Below are 27,817 nucleotides of genomic sequence, written 5' to 3' on the forward strand. Positions count from 1 at the left end.
CCAGCACCATGTGTTGGTATTTTCACCTTATTCAATCTTCACAATGGCCATTGTGAGTTAATTTTTGTCTTTATTGTATAGTTGAGGAATGGAAATGTAATGTTTTTCCCTTTCTCTATATTAATGCCTCAATATTTATTTATTTTTCCAGTTTTACTGAGAAATAATTGACATACATCACTGTATAAGTTTAAGACATACAGCATGATGATTTGATTTACATATATTGTAGGAATACAGTTTTCTACCCAAGAACTGAAATGCAGTTTTCTCTGCCAGGGAATTATGCCATTTGGAAAAGTTTAATTGTTTTAAACTCACTAAGTACCTTGATAAAAGCCACTTACTTTGTAAATATCAAACACTGACAAAATAGGTAAGGAAAGCAGCTGACTTACGCCATCAAGAAGAGGCTCATTAATAGTCTGGTACTGGCCTGCCAACAAAAAGAGACCAAAATGTTATTGCAAAACATTGGGAAGACTGGGCCCTTGTTTTTCTCCAGAAATCTTGTGCTCATTTCAATTAATTTTTCTTGACTGTAATTGCTCAAAATGAAGTGCACATTTCCATGCTTCTCATTCTATCAGCTGCTCTTACATAACAGGGGCGATGGAAAAGGAGGAAAGAGAATCAATTCCCGACTAAGAAGCCTTTCCACAGCAAGCTAACCTTCTCGTTGAAAGAGAAACAATGTTAGAAGGAACGCTGCCCCCCAATCAGTAGCACCCAAAGTGATGACTCAGCAGCATCTCAGCCAATGACCACATGTGTTTCCCCTTGCCCTCTGGCACACATTGTATTTGCAATAATCTGTCCACACATTGTCTTCTTGAACAGACTCTACATATTTTAAGAGTAGGGACCATATCTACTTATTCATCTATCCCTGGCTTGAGGTGCAGGGCACTCTTCACCAAATCAGTTTTTTTTTTTTTTTTTTTGCGGTACGCGGGCCTCTCACTGTTGTGGCCGCTCCCGTTGCGGAGCACAGGCTCCGGACGCGCAGGCTCAGCGGCCATGGCTCACGGGCCCAGCCGCTACGCGGCATGTGGGATCTTCCCGGACCGGAGCACGAACCCGTGTCCGCTGCATCGGCAGGTGGACTCTCAACCACTGCGCCACCAGGGAAGCCCCAAATGAGTTCTTGATAGGAGTTTGATGAATAAATCTTGTTCAGCAGATGTTTCTTGACACTCAACTTCCTCCCTTGGACTTGTTCTATGAAAGATTGCCAGAAGGTCATCTGGTGTACTCAGTGCTCGATGTTTTACATTTTACCCTCAGATTATGCAAAACCACCAAAGAATTGCTCACATGACCTGCAGGTTTTTTTGCTTCCTCATACACTTCATTTTCCTAAATTGCAGTATAATTTCACGCTGTTAGTCTGAATTTGGGAACATTGTAGGCAGAAAATGTTCTTATCATGTTCTCTTTATTAGCACATATATGAGAAGTTTCTAGTAGGTCTCAGGACCAGAAGCTGCACACTTCTTTGCTTTGATTTAATGGAAAGCATCAATCTTAAAAGAGATCACATTTCCCTTCCTCCTTTAGCTGTTAAGACTCTCAGGGCAAATCTCTAGGCTGCGTCCAAATAGTGCAGAGGACCATGGTATGATGTGTATTTCTACCTTTTGGTCTGGCTTCATCACGTTCTTAAATTTTGTCCTTTCACCCTGAATTCTCTTCCCATACCAAAATACAAAATTAATAGCTGTGAATTTGTGCCAGCATGCCAAAGTCTTCTGTAGGGTGTAATGTATAAATTAATGAAACTTTGGCTCAGTGGAAACACAGTTCTATGGAATTTTCCTAGGACCAGTGCATGGGGGAAATGTTAAGCCAGAGCTAATCTCCTTGAGATAATGAGCCAGGAGGAGGAGAATCCTGTCTGCACCTGCCACCAGTTACAGTCTATTCTGGTGGTAGGACCAGCAGCAAACACTACCCCGGGGCACTAATAACATCTCCCTGTCCCAGCACAATTACACCCATAGTGAGATCCCTGGCAGAGAAACCTACAGGTTTTCCAGCCCTTTAGCAATTTGTACTCTCTCATGAATTGAGTTAAATTAATAATGTCACCCATTAAACACCAGCTGGTCTGGCAGGCACAAATGAGCACAGACTTACTGGGGATCCGCTCTGGCACTTGTGATCTAGGAGAGCAGCTCCACTGTCTAATTCAGGGTTCAATATCATTTCATTTTAGGATATTGGCTTCATTGAACATAGTCATTATACCCACATTCTCATGCAGAGCTGTGAGGATCTCTTCTTTCAGCAGCATTGCAGTCTCAGACCCTCCTGGATTCCCCAAATATGCTGCGTGCCACTTCTGGGTCTTTGCTCGTGTTGGTTCCACCTGGAGTCCCTGCTTCCTCCATTTTGTTTTCCAAAATGCTCAGTAAACTTTGAGATCCTCCTGGGGCTTCACTTTCTGACCACTACAGGTCACTGTAATCTCACTGAATCAGTTACAGCCGTCATTTTCTGTTTTACTCACCGTTATGCAAATAAAAAGAAGCAGCGTCTGATTACTTCTTTGCTGTTTAAGTCCACTGCCCTTCTATAGGGAAGGAATGATCTTTTATCTCTATCTCCCTCAGTACCTACCTGTGTTATGAACAATGCAGAGTTCTGCAAATGCAATTTTAAAAGCATAGTTTTAAAACTGTAAATCAGCACATGTCATTCATGGCCCATGAAACATAGTCCAGATTCCCTGCCGTTGCTCCCAGAGGCCAGCACAGCCTGCCGCCTGGCCTGTCTCTGATCTCATCTCTTTCTAGTTTCTTCCTCCTCTGAGCTCTAACCATATCAGCCTCTTTTTAAGTTCATCCAGTACATCTACCTCAGAGATGTCGCATGTGTCCCTGAGTCCAGAAAGTTCTCTCCTCAGCTCTGCCCAGGCCTGGATACTTTTCACCCATCCTACTGTGTCTGAAATGTCATCTCCTCTGGAGGACACTCCCTGACTACCAATCTCAGCTAAAAATTAAAGAGCACCTTCCAGCCCCGGTCATCACTAGCTCAGGCGCCTGGCAGTGGTGAGAATGCTGTGTGCTCACCGAACCCCCTTTCCTCTTCCTGTGGGCGCTCGGCTGGCGCACAATTCCTGGCATCCCTTGCACTGGGCGGTCTTGGCATGGAGCTATGGACACTGGGATGAGGCAGGTGTGACGGATTCCACTCCAGGCTGGCCCGCTTACTCTCCACCTCTCATTCCTGCCTCAGTGGCTGGCCAGAGGCAGAGGACCCCAAGGCCCTCAGGGATGATGGAAGCCACTGGGTAAAAGGAGAGTGAATCCCAAATGAATGTTTGGAAAAAGACCTCCTTCAGTTTACATTGGATTATGATGTGAGCAAGAAATAAACCTTTATTTTATTAAACTACTAACGTTTGTAGTTTATGCATTATAGATGTTAGTCCTCCTTGATGAGTACACCCTGCTCAGCTTCTCCTTAGCAGGTAAGAACAAAGCAAGCCAATGAATATATCACACAGTTACAGATGGTGGTGCTTGTCTCCCCCGAGGCAGTGGTGAGATTCCAGGCTCTTGATCACTCCTGTAACCCTGTGTATGGTAAGTGACAATAAATGAACAGTCGGCTGTGGAAACACCCAGAGCTTGGAACCAGCGACAGAACTTTCAGTAGAACCTGATCCCCTCCCTTGCTGAGCGAACTTGAGATTGGCGCTCCCTCTTGCTGGGCCCAGATCCTCACCATAGTAACAGTCCCCCAAATTCTTCCCAGTCTTTGAGTCTTCCTGGAACTGAAGGATAGATTGGCTTCTCAGAGAGAGCCGTTTTTTAGAAAGATGAGGGAAGCTGCTTAGTAGCTTTCCACATCACCATCCTGGAAGAGTGATGGTGATGCTGTGACAGTGGAGGGTCCCTCATCGCCCTCTGGAACCAAACAGCCACAGAGAACAACTGATTTCTACGTGACCCTCAAGGAAACATCTTTTTACAAAAGGCAACATTTCCCTAACAGTTATTTTTAAGGGGGAAGTGAAGATGAATATGTGTCATGTAAAGCTCGGGGGGTTTCCTGACTGACAGAGGCAATTACCCCAGACTTTAGTCGTGAACATGGACACCTCATGCCTGCAGAGGTGTGACAAAGGTGTACAACAAATGCCCATCAAATTTAGGTCCCCTGACCATTGGCATCTTGGATGCTTTATAAAAAAGAAAGAAAGAAAGCAAACTTGGGCCCCAGAACAAATCAATTGCTTTTTACACAAGCTCCTATGGTGATACTTATTCTGGTCTCAGAAGTCTGAGAATTAGTGACATAGAAGCTCTCACTCTTGTCCAGTGGAAGGTGAGCCATGTGAGTTAAATAAAATGAGGAAGAGAGACTCTCAGGCTATTTTCACGTATAAACACTACCATGAACTTAAGCCCCTGGAGGTGCAAGGCTGGTGCCTTGTCTACGTCCCCATTTAGTACCTTTAAAGGGGCAGGGTAGCTGGCTGAGCACCCAAGTGCCATTGCCATGGGATAGGCAAAGGTGAAGAAAATCCCGAACTAGTCCCATGAAGAGAATATGCTTCCCTGGTGTGAGAAGAAGGGTAAAAGTAGGAAGCCTGCAGAGTTCTAGAACTTTCTGTTTCTCTAGGAAGGGAAATGAGTTAACAGGCCTTTCAGATGACTGTATTTCTAAACCAGACAGGTTCCCCAAGCGAAACCCGCTTCTGCTTTCATTTCAGTCATGAAACTTCAGAGGGAGAGGCACAGGGGGAGAGAGGAATGGTGAGGGTTAGGGTTGCCTCCAATTCCAGAGGCTGCCAGCTGGACTTATAAATATGTAGAAAAAAACAAGAGGCCAGTGAATCCCAACTTCCCGTCACTAAGTGCTCCAGAGCAGAGACCACTGTGTCTCCGCATACCCATTTTTCCCTTGCTTCTCTGTACTAGAACTCCTCCTGGTTGGCTGGGTACATGGCCACCTTGAGTACGTCCTTATTACCTGTCCTAATCTTCATGTGGGCATGAGTTCAAGTTTTGGTTGATGGAAGAGGTGGAAAATCAACTCACCATTTCCAGGAAACTTTCTTGAGGGAAGTTACTGTGCAGCCTTCATTCCTTCTTCTCCTTCCCTTCATCCCTCCTGCAGCCCAGAGCGCAGACATCACTATTTTAGGCGATGGTATGGAGGCCAACTCGAGGCGGGGAGGGATGCAGGAGGGGCAGGGTCTCTGAGGACCCTGAGGAGAAGAGTTGCCAAACAGCCTTAGACTGCTTGCCTCTGGTCTTGACTTACATAAAAAAAATACATAAACATGTGTCATGTTTCAGCCCCACGATTTCTTTTTTAAAGTGGCTTGCGGCCTTAAATGTTTTTTTTTAATCAGTCTTGGTGCTCACCAATAACGTAGCAGAGCCTCTGAGCAAAGGCATGGACACATGTTTCACAGAAGCTGAATGAGAAGTTCTAGGTTCAAATCCTGGCCGTTTCACTTTCTGGCCGTGTGACCTCAGGCAAGCTTGTAAGCCGGGTGGGAATAAGAGTATCTACCCCAAATAGCTGTTGAGAAGCGTATATAAGTAACTCCCTGGCTCAGTGCGCCACTAAGGAATTGCTGTGTTCTGTGTTTCATGTCTTCTCAAGTTCAACTTCATGGCCAAATCTTTTTCACTCAATCCAGATCTTTAGATCTTCAGATCTATATCTTGGTCATTATTTAGTGCCCATTTTCAAACAAAGTATGTGCCTTTTCCAACATTCAGCTGTGTTGACGAGCACCAGTCAGTTCTTCAGAAGGGTTCTTCAAGCTGAGGTCCCTTCTAGCCATGAAGCTCTGGGATTCAATGACTGAGAAAACCGAGGCTGACAATATTTGGTGCCTAACTTAACACGTGTGCTATGATGGATCTGAGCTCTACACTACTGGTGTCTTTGCAAGTTCCCTAACTTCACTTGGGCTTCATTTAGCTGATCTATACAGCAAGGATAATAAAATCTGTACCTTACAACTAAATTAGATAAGTTTATAAAAGGTCTGGCACAAAGTAGAGGCTCCATATATGTTAGTTTCTTTTCATTTTCTCTCATTCACAGATCCTAGGGCTTGCTGGTATCATGAGAGAACCCGTATACAAACTCTGAGCTCCACACTTACAGCCCTTGGTTCTTTCCTCTACAAGATGCTGCCTTTCTCCATTTTTATCTTTTAAAAACTTGAAAGTATTTGGGGATGGAGGGCATTGGCCTGATCTTCCTCTCACTATGGTGGAGTAGGATAGTTTACACTCTTTACCCTGGCAGTTCCCAAACTTTAGAACATCTTCAGCTTGGCATCGATCCATGGTTATAGGGAAAGGCAGGAAGGAATTTGCCTAGAGTTATTTTCACTGCCTCTGAGTAAAGGATTATGATGTCCAATAAGCCTTGACTATGACTTGTATAGTCAAGGGGAGCAGAGAAGGAAAAGGGAAGAAAAGAGGGAAGTAGGAAGGGAAAGAAAGAGACAGAAATAGAGATATAGAATATATATACACACATACAATGTATGTATGTTATATATCTATTATATATTGACTTTGTCATCTATCATCTATCTGTCTGTCTATCTATCTATCTACCTATGTATCTATCAGCTCAGTCATCTAGCACTTCTGGGAATTTCGGTTTTATTCACTGAACCACAGTCTCTTGATCTGAAGATTATAAACTGTGAATTCCAAGTCACAAATAGTCTAAACTCACAGTTACATGGGAAACATGTATTGGGAGTTGTGAGAACAGGCTTAATGTTCTCACTAGATGGCTCTTGGAAATTCACTTCCCTTTTCTAGTTCTTAGTTTCCTCATCTGTAGAGCACAGTTTTAGAATTTCAGACTAGCTGAGTCCCCAGAAATTTTCATTTTTATTTCCTTTTTTAAAAGCTTGTGGCCAAAGCTGGTTAGAGTGTCTGTCACATTAAGAAACTACCACAATTGGTTGCATGAATGGATGGATGGATGAATGAACAGTGATAGTTAAGGCAGCTGCCTCTTGGTGGAGACAGCTTTGATAGTTTTCATCCACCTATCTATATATGTTTTTGCTTCAGCCAATGATTCTCAAAAGACTGTCCTAGAACTACCTGAATTAGAATTATCGTGTTAAAGGTAAGGATTCTCTGGCCTCACTATAGCTCTACCAAAGCATAAACCCTGGCGTGGGCTTGATGAGACGCATTTTTCACTGCTGTCATTCTGATACATGATGAATTGTGAAGACATTGTAAATCCTTGGGCATATCAACCTTAGATGATTTGAGTACTGGCTTGTGCTTATAAGAACTGGGTGGACACCTTTTCCCTGCAATTCAACTGTTAACGTTTCAATTTGTTTCTGTTCACCAATTTCCTCAACATCTTGGAGAGAACCAGCCTCTGATAAATTAACACAGGTACTGAATTATCTAGAAATGGCCAGAAGGAGGCACTGGATGCTCACATATTACATACCCGCCTTTCCTCCCTCTAGTCCTAAAATTTGTATTAATTTTTCTTTTAGAAGTGGGAAAAACCAACGTTTAAGATTGATTTCCTGGGCTTCCCTGTTGGCACAGTGGTTGAGAATCCGCCTGCCAATGCAGGGGACATGGGTTCGAGCCCTGGCCCGGGAAGATCCCACATGCTGCAGAGCAATGAAATCCGTGTGCCACAACTACTGAGCCTGCACTCTAGAGCCCGCGAGCCACAACTACTGAGCCCATGTGCCGCAACTACTGAAGCTGCATGCCTAGAGCCTGTGCTCCACAACAAGAGAAGCCACAGCAATGAGAAGCCTGTGCACCGCAACGAAGAGTAGCCCCCAGTCGCCGCAACTAGAGAAAGCTGGTGCGCTGCAACAAAGACCCAACACAGCCAAAAATAAATAAATAAAATAAATAAATTAAAAAAAGAGAGATTGATTTCCTTAGGAAAAAACAAAACAAAACAAGTGTTCCTGGACAAAATGAAATTTCTTGTCTGTCTGAGTCAACCAATATACATCTTTATCAGTTTTTATTGTGTGTGGTAACTTAAGACAGAAAGCCTCACTTTCTAAATAGGGCTATCCTCTCAATTTCATTTTTTATTAAGTGGAAGGAGAAAATCTCCCGAGTTTATTTTACGGAAAAACATGACCCTGTTCTCTATATATCAACTTCATAGAAGATGTTGGTATTGACAGACAGATTGTTCAAGTTTGAATATGTGTCTCTCTTCTCCAGGCCTAGAGAATTTTTTTTTGATAGATTGTTTTTAGTATACAAAAAAATGCTGCTGTAGAAAAATTATAAGATACAGGTAAGCAAAAAAGAGGAGAATAAAAATCACTATAACGTCCCCACACCAAGATAACAACTATAAATATTTGATTACAGAAAATCACTAACAACACATACACACATGACATAATCTATGTATATATGATCAAAATGTATGCACACTGTTTTCTTGCCTGCCCTTTCATATAATAGCATGCTATAACATACCCATCACTGAATATGCTTCAACGTCATCATTTTTAATGGCTATGTAGTATTCTTTCATATAGATGCCCTACCACATTTTCAACAAATCCCATGGTAAAAAATTGCAAACAACTTTAAAGTATCTGGGAATGTTATAAATAGCACCACGATGAGCAGTCTCTTATGTAAATCATCATGTGCATCTTTAATTATATCAGTTTTGTTATAGTGTAGTAGACACTGGTATGGCGCCTAAGCTTGCATAGGCTGGGGTGGTGTGGTTTGCTAAGTATTTTTGTCAGGGTACAGATCTGAGTGCCTATGGGCAGGTCTGGGCAGCTTTATCTCAGTTGACTTTTGGGGGGTTTTGATTTGTTTTCTTTTCCCCGCTTGTGTCTCTAGAATGTTGTTAATGAAATGGAATCCCACCTGTCAGTTTTTTTTCTACCTTAAGGCAGGTGGAGAACGAGCCCAAAGGGGGAGGGGTACAGGTCACATTTATAATTCACCAGTCACCGAATCAGGTTAGCAACCTCATTTCCAAGCACCATCCCCTTTAGAATTCTCTACAGTCCCCCCAAGACTTTAAGTGGATGGTAGGAAGGTCTGAGAGGTGACAAGTAGTTGGAGGGGGGCTACTTTTGACACCAAGGACTCAGTACAGTTTGGAAACATCTACCTTGAGAGAATGTAACATTTCTTAGGACCTGAGAAGCTTCAGAAGAAAAACACGTTCTGCAAGAGGGATTAGAGCTGGGTGCTCATTTGTCTCTTATTTATATTCCTACTTGCAGCATTGATTTTGCTTTTTCCTCCTTCTCCTCCCTGCTGTGCAAGCCACGCTGGGTGGCTGGGGGTTGCTTATATCCTCCAACATGTGCTATAATGAATCCTGTGAATTGATTTGCAGATGACATCACTCCCAATGCATCTATTGCTTCTTTGCACACTTCCTGTATTTCTCTCTCTCTTTTATTTATCTCTCTTTTATTATGTGCCACACAGCTTGTGGGATCCTAATTCCCTCACCAGGGATCGAACCCAGGCCCGTGGCAGTGAAAGCGCAGTGTCTTAACCACTGGACTGTCAGGGAGCTCCCTATTTCTCTTTTTTTATGTCTCATTCCAGTCATTATTTCTAGCCACCAGTTTTCTAGTTAGTCCTATGGGACTTTCCTTGATATAATAATACTCCAATATGAGTATACTTTATTTTACTTTACTTTATAAAGTAAGTATATAGTTTATTCAAACTTTAGTGGCGTCTTACTCTGTGTCTAGTAACAGGAACTGGGCTCTGAAAAGAGATGCAGGAGAGGCATAAAATGTGGTTTCTGACCCATTCACTCACTCAACACATATTTTGGGGGGAGCCCATTATGTACAGTTTAGTTGAACGAACACTAATGGGTAGCCACAATACTGGCATTCAGGCAGACTTATACCCATTTTGCAGTTGAAGGAACTGAGGCCCACAGGGATCTGTGCTTCATCCAAGGCTGCACAGCTAAGAAATGGAGAGCCAGGATTCCCGCGCCGTCTGCCAGCCTCCAAAGCTGTGGATGTCACACACTTCCAGCCCGGGAGCCACCAGAGGGAAAGACCCTAAGTCACCAGTGTCACCTTGAACCGGCCAATAGTTTTATCCAAAGAAAAACAAAAGAATGGAAAGAAGAGTAACAGACTCCTGCTAACATTCCCACTGCTTAGGTGTCTGGGGGGCCCTGACTCACCTGTGACACTATGGATTCGAGGCCATGACCTAGGACAGAAAAGAGAACCAAGGTAAGCGTCAGTTGCAAGCGATTCACCATCCTCCCCAGAGGAGTGGGTAGTCATCAAACGCAGATCACAAATCAACTTATGGGACACTTCCTTTATGTTTGTGCTGTTCTAGACCGAAAGGAACATCTCATTACAGAGAACATAGAAAACTGCATGGAGAAGAAAATAACAGTCAACACCAGAGGTGATATTTTGGCGAGCCTCAGGCACATATGTGAACGTGTATATGAAGATGTCTTCATGCATTTCAATATACAGATGTCTAAAAATAATATAAAAGAATGTATAGGCTCCTGATGTTAAAAATGCATTGCAGATCTTTGTTACTCGAAAACATGGTATTTATCAGCTGTGTGATTTTTGGAGAGGGAAATTAGGTTCCTGCTCATTTTTACAATTGTAAATCATGTTGCAGTGTGTACCTTTGCTGCAACATGATATCCTTTTTAATCTGATCTCTGAGTGTTTCCATGGAGAGACTCTATCAAGTGCAACTGCGATGAAGGTGTCTGATAATGATAATGTGGGTCTCCTAGGCCCCTTGTTTCATATCACTCAGGTGCCTTCTGGATGGGTTGAATGAATTTATATTCTTATCTACAGAGTGTGAAGTGACCATCTCAACATATCTTACCACCATTAAATCTACGACCATTTAAAACAACTTTTCCTACTTGATTCCTTATTTTATCTGTTTCACTTCCCTGATGCCTAGTTAGATTAACTATTATTTATTTCAAATGGTTTTGGGCCGTTTGCATTTCTTCGGTGGTAAGTTATCTGGAAAGACCAACGAGGTCTTCTCCTGGCTGCCACATCCCGCCTTGGACAGTGTGATTTTGAAAGCACATTTCCCCTAGATCTGGGGCAATGATCTGAAAAGCCCTGGGGCAATGGAAAGCTCAGAAGGATGCGGCTTCTGTGAGCTTACTTGTTTGTGCCTTTAATAATCCCTTTGCATGGCACCTATCCTCTGAGGCTCTCAAAGTGCGTCACAGGAGCAATTAATTGAGCATCACAACACACGCCAGCTGTAAATATTTATGAGGCCTCATTGGTGGCTGCGACACCGGGCACAGAATAGTTAAACTAGGAGATAATAGTTACCAGGAGATCACAGCCCACGTGTCCCACTTCCAGCTCAGACTGTTGCTCTCTGCTCACCACGTTAATACTCAAAGTGATTCTGTTGGGTAGCTCTCCCTGTCCCAAGTTTATAGACGAGGAAACAGAGGACTCGGAGGGCTCCATGACTTGCCCAGTCCCATGGGAAGCAAGAGAATTGCCACCAGCCTGTTGGACCCGCAGATCCTTGTTGCCTCCTGGGGCCCTTGCCTGCAGGCAGTGGAGAGTCATGCTTTGGAGGAATTTTGCAGCTGCCGTCTGGGATGCTTTGTGGTTAGCTCTTGGCGCTCTTTCAAGTTGCCTGAGATGCTGCAGAAATTAACAGTAAATCGGTCAGGAAGGAGCAGATCATTTATCTGGGTCCTGAGAGATCTCTTTTGACACTTTCCACTCGCAGCCCCTTCCCTGACATCTTGGTCTTTGATTAGAGCCTCAAAAGACTCCCCAGACTTGCAGCTCCTGACATGTGACATGGAAATGATATGTTTCTGCGACTGTGTACAGGGAGCTTGATGCAGGCAGGGCAGGCCAGGCCACGGACAGAAAGCAGCACCTCAGAGCAGGCAGGATGCAATCCTGAGCCCAGGGACTTTGAATACGAGGCACCCTCTTCCCCGGATCCTAGGAGGAGCTTCAGGGCTTTTGTTTGTTGTTTGTTTTTGTTTTGTCACATTTTATCATGACACATCAATACATCCAGGATTTATTTTTCAATCCATTGACGTATATCAGAATCATGTTGAAGATTAGACATGAATTGAGTTTTAAATCTGCTTCCACCACTTGACCTTAGTCTATGTTATTTCAAAGTCATTGTCGTTTCCTTCAGCATGTCAGCCCTATCACAATGCCCGTACTTTTCCATTGGATGACCTGAGATCATTTTTTTGTTTGTTTGTTTTTTCCTTAACTTTTTATTTTATATTGGAGTATAGTTGATTAACAATGTTAGATTAGTTTCATGTGTACAGCAAAGTGATTCAGCGATATATATACAGATATCTATTCCTTCTCAAATTCTTTTTCCATTTAGATTGTTACATAATATCGAGCAGAGTTCGCTGTGCTATACAGTAGTTCCTTGTTAGAACTAATCTATTTTAAATACAGCAGTATGTACATGTACATTGCTTATATGTGGAATCTAAAAAAATATGTTGCAAATGAACTTATTTACAACAAATCAATAGACTCACAGACTTAGAGGATGAACTTATGGTTACCAGGGGAGAAGAGTGGGGGCGAGGGATAGATTGGGAGTTTGGGACTGACATGTACACACTTCAGGTTTTAAATTAGGATTTCATCCTCCTTCCGACCTTGGCCTCAGCTGACTTTTATTTTTATTTTATTTATTTTTCCCCTCACCCGATTTTTAGAATCAAAGATCACTAACGTTGAAAGTGTGTTGGAGGTAATGTCCAATTCGTGGTTCCAAGTTTCAGATTCTTGGAGGTGGGACTGAGGTCTTTGGACAGCTTAAAAAGGGTGGATCTGAAGGGAAGAATGCCTGTTCAGGCACAAGCAAGGCTCAGTTCTGGCTGGTGGGATTTCCCCACTTTGCAGATGCAGCTAAAGCTTAGAAGAGAGAAGTGACGTGTCTAAAGTGGCACAGCAAGCAACTGAGCACCGGGACTGGCCTTATTAATTACTAGCCGATGCAACAACTCAGCCCACTGAGTTCCCTGCATCTGGAAGCTTCCTCCTAATTGTAAGGCTGTCTGGAAGCGGTTTATCTGCTGACTCCTCTTGGCGGGGCCCCAGAGCGATGGTGCTCATTCATATGTCGTATCCTCTGGGACGGTGCACCCCAGGGCCCTCTGTGTGTCACTGCAAGCCAAATGGATTAGCAGAGGAAGCAGTGGCAGAGCAGGGAACGATGTTGTTATTTCAGCTGAGCCTGAAAGCGGAGAGGGAGGCTGGAAGGAGGGGTCTGGGGAGGCGTGCCGGACTCCACGGCTCTGTCTGGCTGGAGTGCAGACAATATCTCGACACCGGCAGCTGACAAGCACTCTGAAAAGGCTCCTGTGTTAACACTCTTTGCAGCCTGACAGCCCAGGGTGATTAATGAAAGATGCTGCTTGCAAACTTGCTGGAGATTTGATGTGTTCTCTCAGTGCTCAAGGAAGGCCCATGTGTTAGCAAGCTGCCTCTTGCCAGGGAATTACAAAGATGCTCCCCGGCTTCCTTTAGTCAACAGCATCCATCACACGGCCACACGTGAACGAGCTGCAGCTGGATGGTGTGTAGCTTGGCAGCCATCCTTCTGCCCTTCCCATCCGCTTGCTCCTTTCTGCATCTGGGCCTGAGTGAAGCAGGTCTCCCTCTCTATTTCTGCTTGGACAGGCAGCCGTCCACGTGGTAGGCATGGAGCATGAACTGAACAAAGCTGGCCTCCAGAGGTTTGTGGTTTTCAATATTTAAGGCTCATTTTAAATGAAGATGTTCAATTTCTAAATTATTTTGAATTTTTAATACTTCTTAATAATTTAAAAGGTTTAATAATTTTTAAAGGGTACTAAATTAAACTCCCCCCACCCTCGCTGCCTGGGAGAACTTGATCTGACGGAATGGGCAGAGTGCACCCATGTTCTCTTATCTATGGGAACAGAGTTTGGATGGTGTGTTATTCCAGTCCCATAGAGATGGGACTTGGTCCTGTCTCCAGGGTCAGGCTCCTGGCATGGAGACTAATTCCTCATCACATCCTTGAGTCTGGTGTGTGTGGGCCCCTCTGGGTCTCCCCAGGCACCCGCCACTGGTCCAGAATGCGGCAGCAAAACCCTTGGGGAATGGTTGGGGTGATTTCATCCCCCCCTCTCAAACCTCCAAGATTAACTGGCTCAGCTTCATACCTCACTTTAAGCTCTGCCCCTGAAAGGAAAAGACTAGAATAAAATTCTCTCATTTGGGGGAAGATGATTGATCTTTTTAAGAGTCAGTAAACTCATTTTCAATATAAACCAGAAAGAAATGAAAATGGAGGTAAAGTTTCTAAATTCATTCTCATCTTCCTGCTCTTTGAACATTATCTACTCCATGTTGGGAATTGTGCACTTTACAGAAATCATTTCACCCAAACTTCCTAGCAATTCTTGTTGGACAGTATCTTTATCTCAGTGTTAGGGCTATGATGGGATGTTTATGCTGGATGGGACCACAAACTGGCCTTTTCATTTTGCAGATGGATTGACAGAGGCCCAGGTCAATCTCATGGGGGAGTCACTGGTGTCATGCGTCCCATCCAGCCTGTCTGATGGCAGGCTCACCCTCTTCTCTCCACCTCTCTGAGGGAAGGGTAGGGTTTGCATCAGGGAGCCATGGGAGCTAAGGTGTGGAAATGCACAGTGAGCTTGGAGAGTAGGTAACCTGAAGGATAAGCTGGAAGGACTGTGTCAATCTCGAGGTGTCCTGGAGCTTTGCAAGGCAGAGGATAAAGGATGCTCAGAGCCACATGTTAGGAAGGTGATTCGGGAGCGCATATGATGGAGTGGAAAGGGAAGGACTGGGATGTCACAGTCTTAGTAAGAGGTAGTGACAGGCCTCAACACTGGGTGTTTTTCTTCCTCCCCACGTGGCCACCAAAGCTCTCTTCTGATCACCTAGCACCTGCTTGGTGGAACTCACACTTGTATCACCAGAACAGAGCACAACGCCGTTTCTCAAACCTTCTACACCAGGCCCCCAACTCCTAAAAGGGAGACCAAGTACGTAAGGCAGTGCCTGGAACATGGCTCGTACACAAAAACGTGCTGTTGAATGGGCATGAGGGAGAGGATGGATGAGTGGATGAAGGCAAAGTGCACAGGTGCAGGGAAAGCACAGGTAAGAGGGCATCCCTCGAGTAAGACAGCCTTGAGCCACACCGCAGTCCCTGTCTGTGTCTATACACAGACTCACGCTCCCCCAGCAAGGCCTGGAGTGTGCCCAGCACATTAGGAACCTGATACACGGGTGTGCATACCTCCCACACAAAACCCCCTGGGAATAGGTTCTTCACTTTCACTATAGATTCAACGTTGGAGAACATCTCCCAACTCCATATTCCTTTGAAGCAGATGAAATTCACACCAAGGTGGAATCAGATCAAGACTCATATTTAATAAGTGAAAAGTGGATTCATTCTCTTTTTGGAGGGGTGATGGAAATATTCTTTTTTAAATTGTAGTATAGTTGATTTATAATGATTCAGGTGTACAGCAAAACGATTCAGTTATATATATTCTCTTTCAGATCCTTTTCTATTTTAGGTTATTATAAGATATTGCATATAGTTCCCGGTGCTATACAGTAGGTCCTTGTTGTTTATCTATTTTATATATAGTAGCATGTATCTGCTAGTCCCAAATTCCCAATTTATCCCTCCACCTCCTTCCCCTTTGGTAATCATAAGTTTGTTTTCTATGTCTGTGGGTCTATTTCTATTTTGTAAATGTTCATTTTATCATTTTTTTTAGATGCCACATATAAGTGATATCATATGATATTTGTCTTTCTCTGACTTATTCACTTAGTATCTCTAGGTCCATCCAAGTTTCTGCAAATGGCATTATTTCATTCTTTTTTATGAACATACAATATTCTAATGTATACATGTACCACATCTTCTTTATCCACTCATCTGTCAATGGACGTTTAGGTTGCTTCCATGTCTTGACTATTGTAAATAGTGCTGCGATGAACACTGGGGTGCCTGTACCTTTCTGAATGAGAGTTTTTGTCTTTTCTGGGTATACGCCCAGGAGTGCGATGGCTGGGTCGTATAGTAGTTCTATTTTTAGTTTTTTAAGGAACCTCCATACTGTTCTCCATAGTGGCTGCACCAATTTACATTCCCTCCAACAGTGTAGAAGTGTTATGGATTCATTTTTTGTGAAAGATGTCCTTGACTAGTTCTAAGAATCTCCTGAGTTCTATTTTGTTTTTACAAAAAAATATTTGGGAGGATGCATCTCCCTGAGGCGATCCCGAGGGAAACATTGACAGTGTTTGGCATTATTCCGAACCGTAAAAAGCTCAAACCCCCCATGACCCTCTTGGCTGGGGGAGGTCCAACCCCACGCCTACCCCCTCAGCATCCTGCCCTGCAAAGGCTCTTGGGTCTTCCCTCCTCTGAGCTCCTATGGCAGCACTGCTGGCTCTAATAGCATACTTAGTATAGTTAAAAAGCAGTGTAGAGTTATTAATTTCTTATAAAAATTTTATCTTAAATTTTACTTGGGTTTTTTCTTTCTTCAACTAGATTTTAAGTTTTTTGAGGACAAAAAGCATGTCTGGTAAGCTGTAATCCCTGTGCATGAGCTATCTGTGTTCCTGACAAATATTGAAAGATGAAAACAAAATTATTTGGCAGTTTGATGGATATTCAGCAGACGAGTGAGTGGAGCAGAGCAGGATGCCTTGCTGTTCTACTCTAGCTGCAGTGGGCAGAGCAACTCCTGAGTCCACCATCCCCTCCACTCTCTCTCTGTCTCTCCCCTGCTTGTTCTGTCTTCTCTCTCTTCTTCCATTCTTATCCCTCTGTTAAAAGTTTCTTTTATCATCTATTTCAGGATCCAGTCTATGCCAGGCACTGGGAGTAGTACAATCTCACAGCATCCTGGTGCGTCCCGCTGGGTCCTGACCTTATTCTTCCTCCTTCCCCACTTTGTACTCCCCTCCTTTCGGCAATGTTTACGGAGGATCTCCTGCATAGGAGCTCCTTGTGGACAACCACAGAAAGATGGCGGGACACCACCCTATTGCATGCATCCTCTGAAAGCACTTGGCACCCTCTGTAAAGCTCTAAGCTTGTGAACTCTTTTGGGAGGACACTTTCTACAGGGGTCCAGAGGGAGCAGACACCCAGGGCAGCTGCAGAGAAGTCGAGAGAAGACCAGCAGCTGTGGCCACCCGGCACGAGCTGTGACCTCAGGTGTGCCTGGTCAGGAAGGCTGGCACAGGGGCCTCCCTGTGCACGGAATAGAACAGGGAGGCCGTCTCCTTGAGGAGTGGCCTGCTGGGATGTGAGAAATGACAGCCACCTGTACCTTGTCCTCTGGAGTTAACTATTGCTGCAGGTCTTAGTGACAGCAGGGAAAAATCAATAGTCCATGAGATGATGAATTGGGAAGGGTCTGAATGTGGGAAATGTGAGTGACACTGTTAGGAATAGCTCCAACAGGAATGGAGGAGAAAGAGACTTGTACTTGGAGTGTGAACCTTGGCTTTGCTCCGTTCTCGAAAGTGGCCTTGGGAAAGCCCTTCCCCTTCCGTTCCTTAGCCTCCTGGTTGGGCTCCCACAGGCCTGCATCTGCTTCTGTCCCACATGTGGCACAGTATCTTGTGATCTATTATACATGCCTTTTTATGTTTGTCTCCACAAGAGGCTGAGCATCTTGATGGCAGGTGCTATGTCTTCTTTATTTTTGATTTTCCTGGTCCCCAAAGCAGGGATCTCTCCCAGGTGGGGACAACATTCTCTCCCATCTCCCTCCCGCTCTCTCACACTGGGTCCCTGTCTTATATCGTCTTCCCTCCGTCTCATTTACATAATGGGAAGAGGCAGAGCGAGAGAGCTGGGCCCAGAGGTCTCTTGCTCCAGCTCCAAAGCTTGCCCTCTTGATAACGATGCTTGATGCTGCGGTTCTCAAACTTGAATGGGCATCATAGTCACTGGGAGAGCTTGTTTAAACCCAGGTGCTTGGACTCCAACACCCAAGTTTCTGATTCAGTAGGTGGGGCCTGAGATCCTGCCTCCCTAAGCAGCTCCCAGGTGATGCTGACGCTGCCGGCCCAGGGACCAGCCCTAAGAATCGCCGCCAGGAGGCTTCGTAGCTATGGCTGTGGATGTTCTTCTCAGGAGTTTAATGCATGTGCCCCTGCTTCATAGTGGAGAGTCTTGACATGAGTAGATTTGAGACTCATAGGATTAGAAAACAAAATTCACATGCGGCAACTTGGAACCCAGAAGAGGCCCTCAATCTGAAGTCAGACTCGGAATGCAAATCCAGCTGTGAACGGTTACCAGCTCTGTGACTGTGACCAAGACATGTCACCTCTCCCAGGCTCTCTTTCCTCATCTGTGAAATGGGAACACTATTACCTACTTCAGAGAATTATTGTGAGGATTAAATGCCACAGCTCCTCTCATGGTTTCTGGTACTGGTTAGGCATTCAGCTATTGATAAAAGTTTGGACTTGACTGGAAAACATCCATCAGGATGTTTCTGTTTCTTTCCACATGGGCACAGGGCACAGAATAGAAGTGGGTATTGGGGATTTAGCAAGAGAGATTCCATGGGACATTCTAGGAAACATTCATCATAATATTGTTGACAGGTTGGGGGTAATGGATGTGCATGGGATCGCGTGTTTTTCTTGGTTAGTCTCCTGGGCTGTATCATCTGTGTGAAACCCCAGCATGGAGCTTTATATTTTCCTTTGTACCTTACGGGGAGGTCCACGCATGTTTGAGTTTGGGGGTGGGTGGGGAAGGACAGCCCTTCTGCCTCTGTCGCCAGAGTTGACCCCTACACGTAACTAAGGGATGGCAGTAGTGAGGGCAGTGACGTGGAGTGCCCGGGTTGTTTCAGAGATTAGTACTAACGATTATGTCCACTGTTTACTATATACCACACCCAGCTATTCAGCTTCGAGGAAGTTATTTACCCTCTCCAGTCTGCATTCTTCTCTCCTATAAAAGGAAACCTAGTAAGAATGTGATCGCTAGGATGCAGTGAGACACTACCTATTAAGCTCTTTCTTTTTCATTTTTTTACTGGAGTATAGTTGATTTACAATATTGTGTTAGTTTCAGGTGTACAGCAAAGTGAGTCAGTTATACATATGCATATATCACCTCTTTTTTAGATTTTGTTCCCACATTACAGAGTATTGAATAGAGTTCCCTGTGCTATACAGTAGGTTCTTATTAGTTATCTATTTTATATACAGTAGTGTGTACATGTCAATTCCAATCTCCCAATTTATCCGTCCCCCTTCTTTCCCCCTTGGTAGCCATAAGTTTGTTTTCTACATCTGTGACTCAGTTTCTGTTTTGTAAATAGGTTCATTTGTACCATTTATTTTTAGATTCCACATATAAGTGACATCATATGATATTTGTCTTTCTCTGCCTATTAAGCTCTTAAAACAGCGCCTAGCCCGTGGTGAGTACTCAGTGGCTATTAGCCTTTGTTATTTATTGAGAACCTCCTATTTTCCAGGCACACTACAGAGGTCATGCATTTATTTCCCAAGCACAGGAACTGTTTTAGGTCCAACAGATCCCTGGTGGTCAAAATAGTCTATTCTTGTATTTTTTGTTTCCTTTTGGCTGTGCTGCGCTGCCTGTGGGATCTTAGTTCCCTAACCAGGGACTGAACCTGGGACCTCAGCAGTGAAAGCACAGAGTCCTAACCACTGGACCGCCAGGGAATTCAATCTACTCTTGTTTTTCTTTTCTCAATGTTTCATTTTTATTTGTATATTTTCTTTTTTTCTTATTAGTTATCTATTTTATACATATTAGTGTATATATGTCAATCCCAATCTCCCAATTCATCCCCCCCACCTTTTCCTCCTTGGTTTTCAAATATCATTTCTAAAATACGCAAAGCATTGAGATGGTAATGGGTTGCCAGAGTGAGGTCGCTGCTGAGCTAGCAAACAGGTCAGCTGAAATTTCAATCCAGCACCCACAGACCCGTTCTGTTCTGCTGCCCTGCCCACCTGTAGCACTGTCCTTACTTGATCATCATCAGATGCTGATAAGAATTATAATTTGTGTGGAGAACGAAAACATCAATTTAATAGTTATGAAGGTATGATGGTAGATCCAATACGTAGTTTTCACACATTTTGATTTGATTTATAGATCTCATTTACTAATTTATATTCCTATAATACTTTCATTATAAAATATGCAAAGGTACAGAGATTTGTGTGTATAAGGGATTTTTTTTTTAAAATTTGGGTTTATAAATAGTTTGGAACAGGTTGCAGAAACATCATCTGCTGCTCTTTTTAATATATCTTGAGCATGCTCTGATGTATCCTGAAATAATTTGCTTTGGAAACAAGCACTGTGCCCTCTCTCTCTCTTTTTTTTTTTCAAATGTAACTGTAAATATTACTTTGATGTATGTAATTGCTGCAACCATTTCCATTTGAAGGAAGACTTCTAACCCTTCCATCTCTCATCTCTTGCTATTGTCAAGAAATAAGAAAAACCAACTTAAAATGCAGCATTCAACTGTTTAATGTAAACATTGAAGAAGTCTGAGAACAGCCACAAATTTTCCTTTGCTTAATGCAATCTTGAAAATATTTCAAGTATTCTGTTTTATAGGCACGTGTCCACTCTGCTTAGGGAAAATATTTCTTCAGGCACATCTTAGCATGTCAAGATTGCTTCTGGTACCTGGCACTTAGTAGGAACTGAACAGATGTTTGGCAATTGACTTGAGCTGAAGTTCACTGGGCTGCAAGGGTTGGTATAGCAGTCAGAGACCCTTGCGTCCCTCTAGGCACAGAGACAGCTCTGGAGGGCTCGGCAAGGGGGTTCTGGCTGGGTGAGGGAGGCCTGCAATCCCTCTGACCATTGGGGTGCCGTCCAGGATCAGACCTTGGCCAGTGCAGAGCTGGAGCTGGCTTCAGGATTGGTCCCTTGTCAGTCATTTCATCAAGTAGCTTTCCTTCTAAGCTCTAAGCCTTGGTTGTGAGCCCCTTGGAGACAGGACATTGCCTCTCATCTCTGCATTTTCAAGAGCCCGTGCAAGTCTTAATGCCATAATTGCTCAGTAAATATTTTGCTCAATTGAAGGACAAAGAAAAGAAACCAAATGCGCACAAGGTTCCCTCTAGTCTCCTCGCTTCCGAGACCTGGCTGTGAGCTCATGGCCTGATCCATCCATGATTCATCACTTAAGTCATTCAGCAGCTGCAGGATGTAAGCTTCCCCCTGGCTGTCTCTTGGGCTGTTGAGAGACCTGGGTGGGTGGTGGAAATAGCCCTGGTCTGAAATGCTGTGGACACCTGGGGGCCTGTTTTTAAAATTTCTTTCAATTAAAAATTTTTTTTATTGGCTGTTTTTCCTTGCATCTGATCTTTACTTTTTTTAAATTGAAGTATAGTTGATTTACAATGTTGTGTTAATTTCTGCTGTACAGCAAAGTGTTTCAGTTCTACATATATCTACATTCTTTTTTTATATTCTTTTCCATGGTGGTTTATCACAGAATATTGACTAAAGTTCCCTGTGCTATACAGTAGGACCTTGTTGTCCATCCATTCTATATATAATAGCTTGTATCTGCTAACCCCCATCTCCCACTCCATCCCTCCCCCATAGCCTATATCTGCATCACATACTTGCTGGCAGTTCAACCTGAGTCAAGTCCCTTCTTGTTCTGGGCCTTGGTCATCGTGTAACCTTTAAGAACAATGACAGCAATACAATTTTATCCCATTTACATTTCGTGTGTGTGCGTGTGCATGCGTGTGCGTGCGTGTGCGTGTACGTACGTGAGTGTGTTTGTGAGGGTGCGTGTGTGTGCACGTGCTGGTCAGCTAATTTGCCGCAGCATCAAAATTTTTGCTCCTCTATTAACAAAGAAGGAAATATTCTGACCTAATTTCTGGCAGAGGAAAGTTCTGGAATTTCAAATCACGGGATTCTTCTTTTGTTGTTTTTCTATTGCCCCTGTGATGAAAGAAAATAGATTATAGTCAGGAAATTGTAAGAAGAGAGGGGAAAAAAAAATAATTAAGTGCATTCCTTCATAGAAACAACCACCCAGTCAGATGTAAGCAATTAGCATCTCGCACGAAATTCGAAATCTCTCTTTGCATTTCCACTGGGGTTAAACAAAATCTGAGTTTAAAGTAATCCAATTACTTCTAACTTTTTTTTTTAATGTAAGTGCTTTATTTTACAAGTGGCAATAGCATGGGGTAGAATAACCGCCCCCATCAGAATGAGGACGTGGGCACTCCCACATCAGGGAGGTCACGGCGGTGCCCTCCTTAAGCTCTCTGATTGTCCATGACATCGCTCTGTACAGCGAAGAGCATCACACCTGGTTAAAGGGGGGCTGTCAAACAAAGACAGTGCCTATGTGCTAAGGAATGTCCTAGATGCTTTCCTATGTTAATTGAATTCGGCCCCAAACTAGCAAACATCATCCGGTTTAGGGAGGCAGATGATTTAGAAATAGCAACTTGGATTAAAATAATTTGTATTGAACTTCTGTATAATTTAGTCATTTTGTGATGATATTTTCTATGAAGAGATTAACTTATTTTAAATTGAGTTAATTTGTTTAAATTCAGTAAGACATTCTATCATAAACCATCTCTCGTTCATTTCATTAGCCAAGTTTAATATACTTCCATTTCTTGTGCAGGCATTTCGTGAGCTTTATCAGACATTTAAGGATGATCCTTTCCTCCACAAATGTTCCTGGCAGCTACCTGGGTAGCTCCTCTGACCCCTTTGCCCCCCTGCTTCTCTCCCCTTGGGCCACACCTGCTACTTCTTGGTCCTTAGATTTTCTCTCCTCCCTCCCCCAGGTCTCTTCCAGGGACTGGTCCCTCTTTTTTCAAGCACCTGTTGTCTTCCTTCTTCTCCTGCATCTAACTCATGCTTCTGAGTTCAGCTCACATCACTTCCTCAGAGAAACCTTCCTTCCCCTCTGAGACGGACCCCTTCACAGAACTTGTCTGAACTTTCATTGTCCTTTGGTTTAACACGTAGCTTGTATTCATGTCTGCTAAGCTGCAGAACTGCCATCTCCATGAGGGCAGGGACTGCAGGGCTCTGCATGCCCAGGGTTTGGGTCAGTACCCGACCTGCAGTGGATGTACATGGCTGCACATGTGAACAAAGGTCTCCAGGAAATACCAAAAGATGACTTGAGACTCTATCTCCAACTAGGATTTTGTGTGAAGCCTAATGATTGCAGCATGATAAATACAAAAAATAGTGAGTTGTTTGGATATATTTTGTCATTGTGTAAATTGATCATCTAGAAAGATGATGGCATTATTCTGTTATTTTTCTTTTTTTTTGTTATTCCATGATTACACAATTATTTCATCATTGTATTATTTCATATATTTTATTATTTCATTTAAAAAAAATTATCTGTGTTAAAGCTCTAGTCGTAAATCTATGTCTGCATTCTGACTTAATTTCTAAGTTCTAAACATGAACACCTAACTATTTTTGGGACCTTTCTCACTGGTCCTCTGGTCCTCTGTCAGACCCAGGCCCTTTTCCTAGTGAGTTTTCCTAGGGAGCAGCTCCATTGCTCACATAGTTTCCCAACCAGCAGCCTGGGGACTCACCTTAAGTCTTCTCTTTCCTCTCCTCTCCATCCTCACCATCTCAACAATTTGTTACCAGGTCCTAACAATCGATTCCCAAACACCTTCTCTCTCCACTCCCATAAGTGATACCCGGTCTTAGTTCTACTTTTAGAACTAAGTTCTCTCCAGTCTGGACTTTGGTGTTGGCCCCCTAGCCACCTGGGCTCCAATCCACCCACCAAACTGCAGTAAGAACAACCATCTTTCTAATTAGCAGAATATTATTGAGTCACCTCCCTGCTTGAAAATCCTCACCACGCCTCTATTTCTGCAGGACAAAGTCCACACTCTTTACCATGATAACCAAGATCCCTGCCCCAGTGGCCTTGAATACAATTTCTGTTGTTTGCTTTCTCATTTCCTGCCACCCTCTCCCTCTGCCAGGCCCCCGCGTTGTCCTCTTTCTGCGTCATACTTTTGTATGCTCCCAGATGATTGATTCCATTTTTCTTTTGCCTCCATTGGATCTGGCAAAATACTTTCCATTCTTTAAGATTTAGTTCAAATATTAATTCCCCATGAGGTCTTCTGTGCTGCTTCCTCTTTCAACCCTTTTAGTATTTTTGGTATATCTCTGTTTTACCATTCATTCATTTGTTCATGAATCCATTCATTCATTAACTCAGCAAGTAATATCAGATCTATCTTGTGCCAGGCTGTATGCAGTCATTAAAGAAGACACATGAAGTCTGCCTCGTGAATCTTTTATTGTTGTTGGGAGATAGGCCATAAACAAGTAAATAAACAATCATATTTTTATCATATTGCCTTGTATGTGCCTTGTATGTGTTCATGTTCCCCCAGAGTAGGGGAAGGAACACAGGCTAATTTATTACACAGAGAACTCAACACATCCCAGAAAAGTGGGAAGTGCTGTAGGTTTGTGGGGAAAATGAGGTACAGAGTGTCAATGGGTGAGCCAATGAATTGTTCTTGAAATCACCTCTTACTCCTCTGAGAAAGAGCATATCACCTCACAGGAACCAGCTTCTCTTCTTAACTATACACCCAACACTTCTTGTTCTACACTTTTCGGAGATCTCTGATTTCCTTTTTCTCTCTCTTTTTTTTTTTTTTTTGGCTGTGTTGGGTCTTCGTTTCTGTGTGAGGGCTTTCTCTATTTGTGGCGAGCGGGGGCCCCTCTTCATCGCAGTGCGTGGGCCTCTCACTGTTGCGGCCTCTCTTGTTGCAGAGCACAGGCTCCAGATGCACAGGCTCAGTAGTTGTGGCTCACGGGCCCAGTTGCCCCGCGGCATGTGGAATCTTCCCGGACCAGGGTTCGAACCTGTGTCCCCTGCATTGGCAGGCGGATTCCCAACCACTGCGCCACCAAGGAAGCCCTCCTTTTTCTCTTTGACACCTCCCTCCTGCATGGTCAGTTGACAAAACCCATCCAGTCCTCCTTCACATGTCTTATTGCTCCATCCCTTTCTTACACCCCCTCTGAGTCTGCCCTCTCCAGATCCTCTTTACTTTTCAGGTAGATCTAACAGAAGCCAGTTCTGCGTAGTTGAATCAATACATACTGACTGTAGTGTGTTGAAGAGGGTCTATAAAAAAATGTGTCTGTCTAGAAATGGTGAATTATTTGGGAAGAGGTTCTTTGAAAATGTAATCAAGGTAAGATCTTGAGATGAGATCGTCCTGGATTAGGGTGGCTCTATATCCAAGGACAGGTGTTCTTAGAAGAGGAGAAGACATGGAGGAGAAGGGCATGTGAATGTCCCACGTGAAGACAGAGGCAGATGTTGGAGTAATGCTGCCACAGGCCGAGGAGCATCTGGAGCCACCCAAAGCTGGAAGAGGAAAGGAAGGATGCTTCCCTAGAGCCTTCAGAGGGAGCACAGCCCTCTGAATTGATTTCAGACTTCTGGGCTCCAGAACTGCGAGAGAATACGTTTCTGACGTTTTAAGCCCTGGTTTATGGTAATTTGTTACAACAGCTCTAGGAAACTAACACACAGGACATCTAACCTGTCCCAAGGTACAGAAGATGCATCAGACCCAAAGCTCAAGCAGGTCAAGACATTAGGTGTAATGATAAAAGGAAAAAGAAAGGAAAAGAAATGGGTCATATCTTTAAGTGAGGGGGTAGTCAAGGAAGGCTTCTGCAGAGTGATGAATGAGGATGTACAGGCATTTGCCAGACAGATGACATGGTGAACTGGGAGGTGGAGAGTAAGGCGGGGCAACCTATTTTGAGAGTTAAAGATGCCTGCTCCAAGCTGTCCTGGCCATTTTCCTCTAATTTCTCACCTTTACCTGTACTCCCAGGTACACGCAACATGGCAGGTACAGTCTGACCAGAACAGAAAGAGAACTACCATTTCTTCTGTTGTGAAACTACACTTCTCTAAATAAACTTTCAGATCAAGTTCAGCTTTCTCCAGAAGCTTCTCATTCTATACACTCCCATTGAGCTTGCAGATTTCTGAGAAATCACACAAATTGCTCTTAAGCCATAATTCTCTTTCAAGGGCCTGTGCAGCTGGATTGCTGACTCCAAGATCATGAATAGCAATAATGTATAATGTTATAATTATGATAATAACAACAGCTTGAAACTGAGATAAGATTTACAATTTACTAACCATTGTTTGCCAGTTCACACATATTAATCCATCAAATGCTCACAACTGTCCTATGAGGTCAGTCCTAGTCTTTCCCCAGTCCTGTTGGATTTCTTTATCTCATGCTCTGTTTATGCTCCATCTCCTGAGGAATTGCCGCATATTAGGCTCCTGAGGAAACACTCTGAGAAGGAGATGATGGTGCAGGAAGTCCATTAGGGTGAGATCTTGGGATCCGCCCCTGTGGAGGGAAGGGAAGGAAGCAGGATTGGGCACGGGGAAAAGTTGGGCAGTGCTCTTGGATTGGTATGATGCCCCTTCAGAACTACTCCAAGTTGTGGTGGGGCCTGTGTTTTGGTACTCCCAGGTGGACCAGTTAGTGGATGTGAGCTGCCCCAGGTGAGGCAACTCCATTCAACTGAGACAATTCCCAAAGGAGGTTGCTATGGTGAAACTCCCAAAGTCTAGTGTAACATCATATTGCATTCTGACTCTTTAGAGTCTGAGGTCCTATGATCAACATAGGTCTTGGCTATATTTTTCATTAGGAGAGAATGAGGATGGAAGGAGGAAGGAAGGAAGGATGTGGCCAAGGGCAGTATGATCCTGAGGGCAGGTTGTCCCCTAGGAAGGAGTGGATAAGCAAGTCAGAGAGATGCTAGTCTCTGTGGAATGTGATGAGGTGTGGACACAAAGGTTAAGAGCACACACTTGTACTTTATCTGAATAAGTCACTAATTTATCTCATCATCTCCATTTTACCCACAAGGAAGGGCAGAGTTATAATAACTCCCTCCCTCACATGTTGATTGCATGTTAGTGATCATTTTCATTATCTAGGACCCAATTCTTACTCAAATAATTAAGGAATAGCAGAGGTGGACAGCCAGAAGCACCAAGAAAGACAGTTGATAATGAAAGTATTTCAGCCAGGGCAAAAGTGTGGGTTATTAACTCACAGTTTTCGTGGGTCAGGATTGTAAGTGTGACTTTGCTGGGTCCTCTGTTTTATGGTCTCCGCTGAGGTTGCAGAGACCTCACAGTGTCAGCCAGAGTTGGAGTCTCATCTGAAACCTCAACTGGGAAAGGATCTATCTGGTCCTAAGCACATGTGATTGTTGGCGGAGTTCAGTTTCTTATGGCCTATTGGACTGAGAAGATCACTTCCTTGGTGTCTGTTGGTGTGAGGATGCCCTCAGTTCCTTGCCACATGGGCCTCCCTAATACGGCCACTTGCTTTATCAAAACGTGCAAACCAAGAAGACAAGAGGAAAGTTGCAATCTCATGTAATGTAATCACAGAGATGACGTCTCATCACTTTTGCCATCTCCTGTTGCTTAGAAGCAGTCACAGGCCTCGCTCTCAATTAAGAGGGATGGGGATGGATTATACAGGGAGGGACATAAGTACCAGGAGAAGAGGTAATTGGGGGCCACTTTAGTGTCTGTCTGCCACATAATATTGCTCCCTCAATGTAGAAGTGTGAGTAGAGGCGACAACAGTTAGTAACATTCAGAA

General features: G+C 43.7%; 1 protein-coding gene across 1 annotated transcript in view; it reads right to left on the minus strand.

Moving 5' to 3' along the window:
- CLNK (cytokine dependent hematopoietic cell linker) overlaps positions 1-24,141 on the minus strand; it is a 101,288-nt gene extending 77,147 nt beyond the window's left edge. The window contains exons 1-4 of the mRNA XM_067734619.1: positions 23,984-24,141; positions 21,990-22,061; positions 10,201-10,229; positions 399-436 (exon numbers count right to left, since the gene is read on the minus strand). Coding sequence (XP_067590720.1) covers positions 399-436; positions 10,201-10,229; positions 21,990-22,061; positions 23,984-24,141 — 297 coding nt within the window. The remainder of the gene's footprint in view (positions 1-398; positions 437-10,200; positions 10,230-21,989; positions 22,062-23,983) is intronic.
- Between the last annotated feature and the right edge of the window lie 3,676 nt (positions 24,142-27,817).

Source organism: Pseudorca crassidens, chromosome 4, assembly GCF_039906515.1.
Source record: "Pseudorca crassidens isolate mPseCra1 chromosome 4, mPseCra1.hap1, whole genome shotgun sequence".
Lineage (NCBI taxonomy): Eukaryota > Metazoa > Chordata > Mammalia > Artiodactyla > Delphinidae > Pseudorca > Pseudorca crassidens.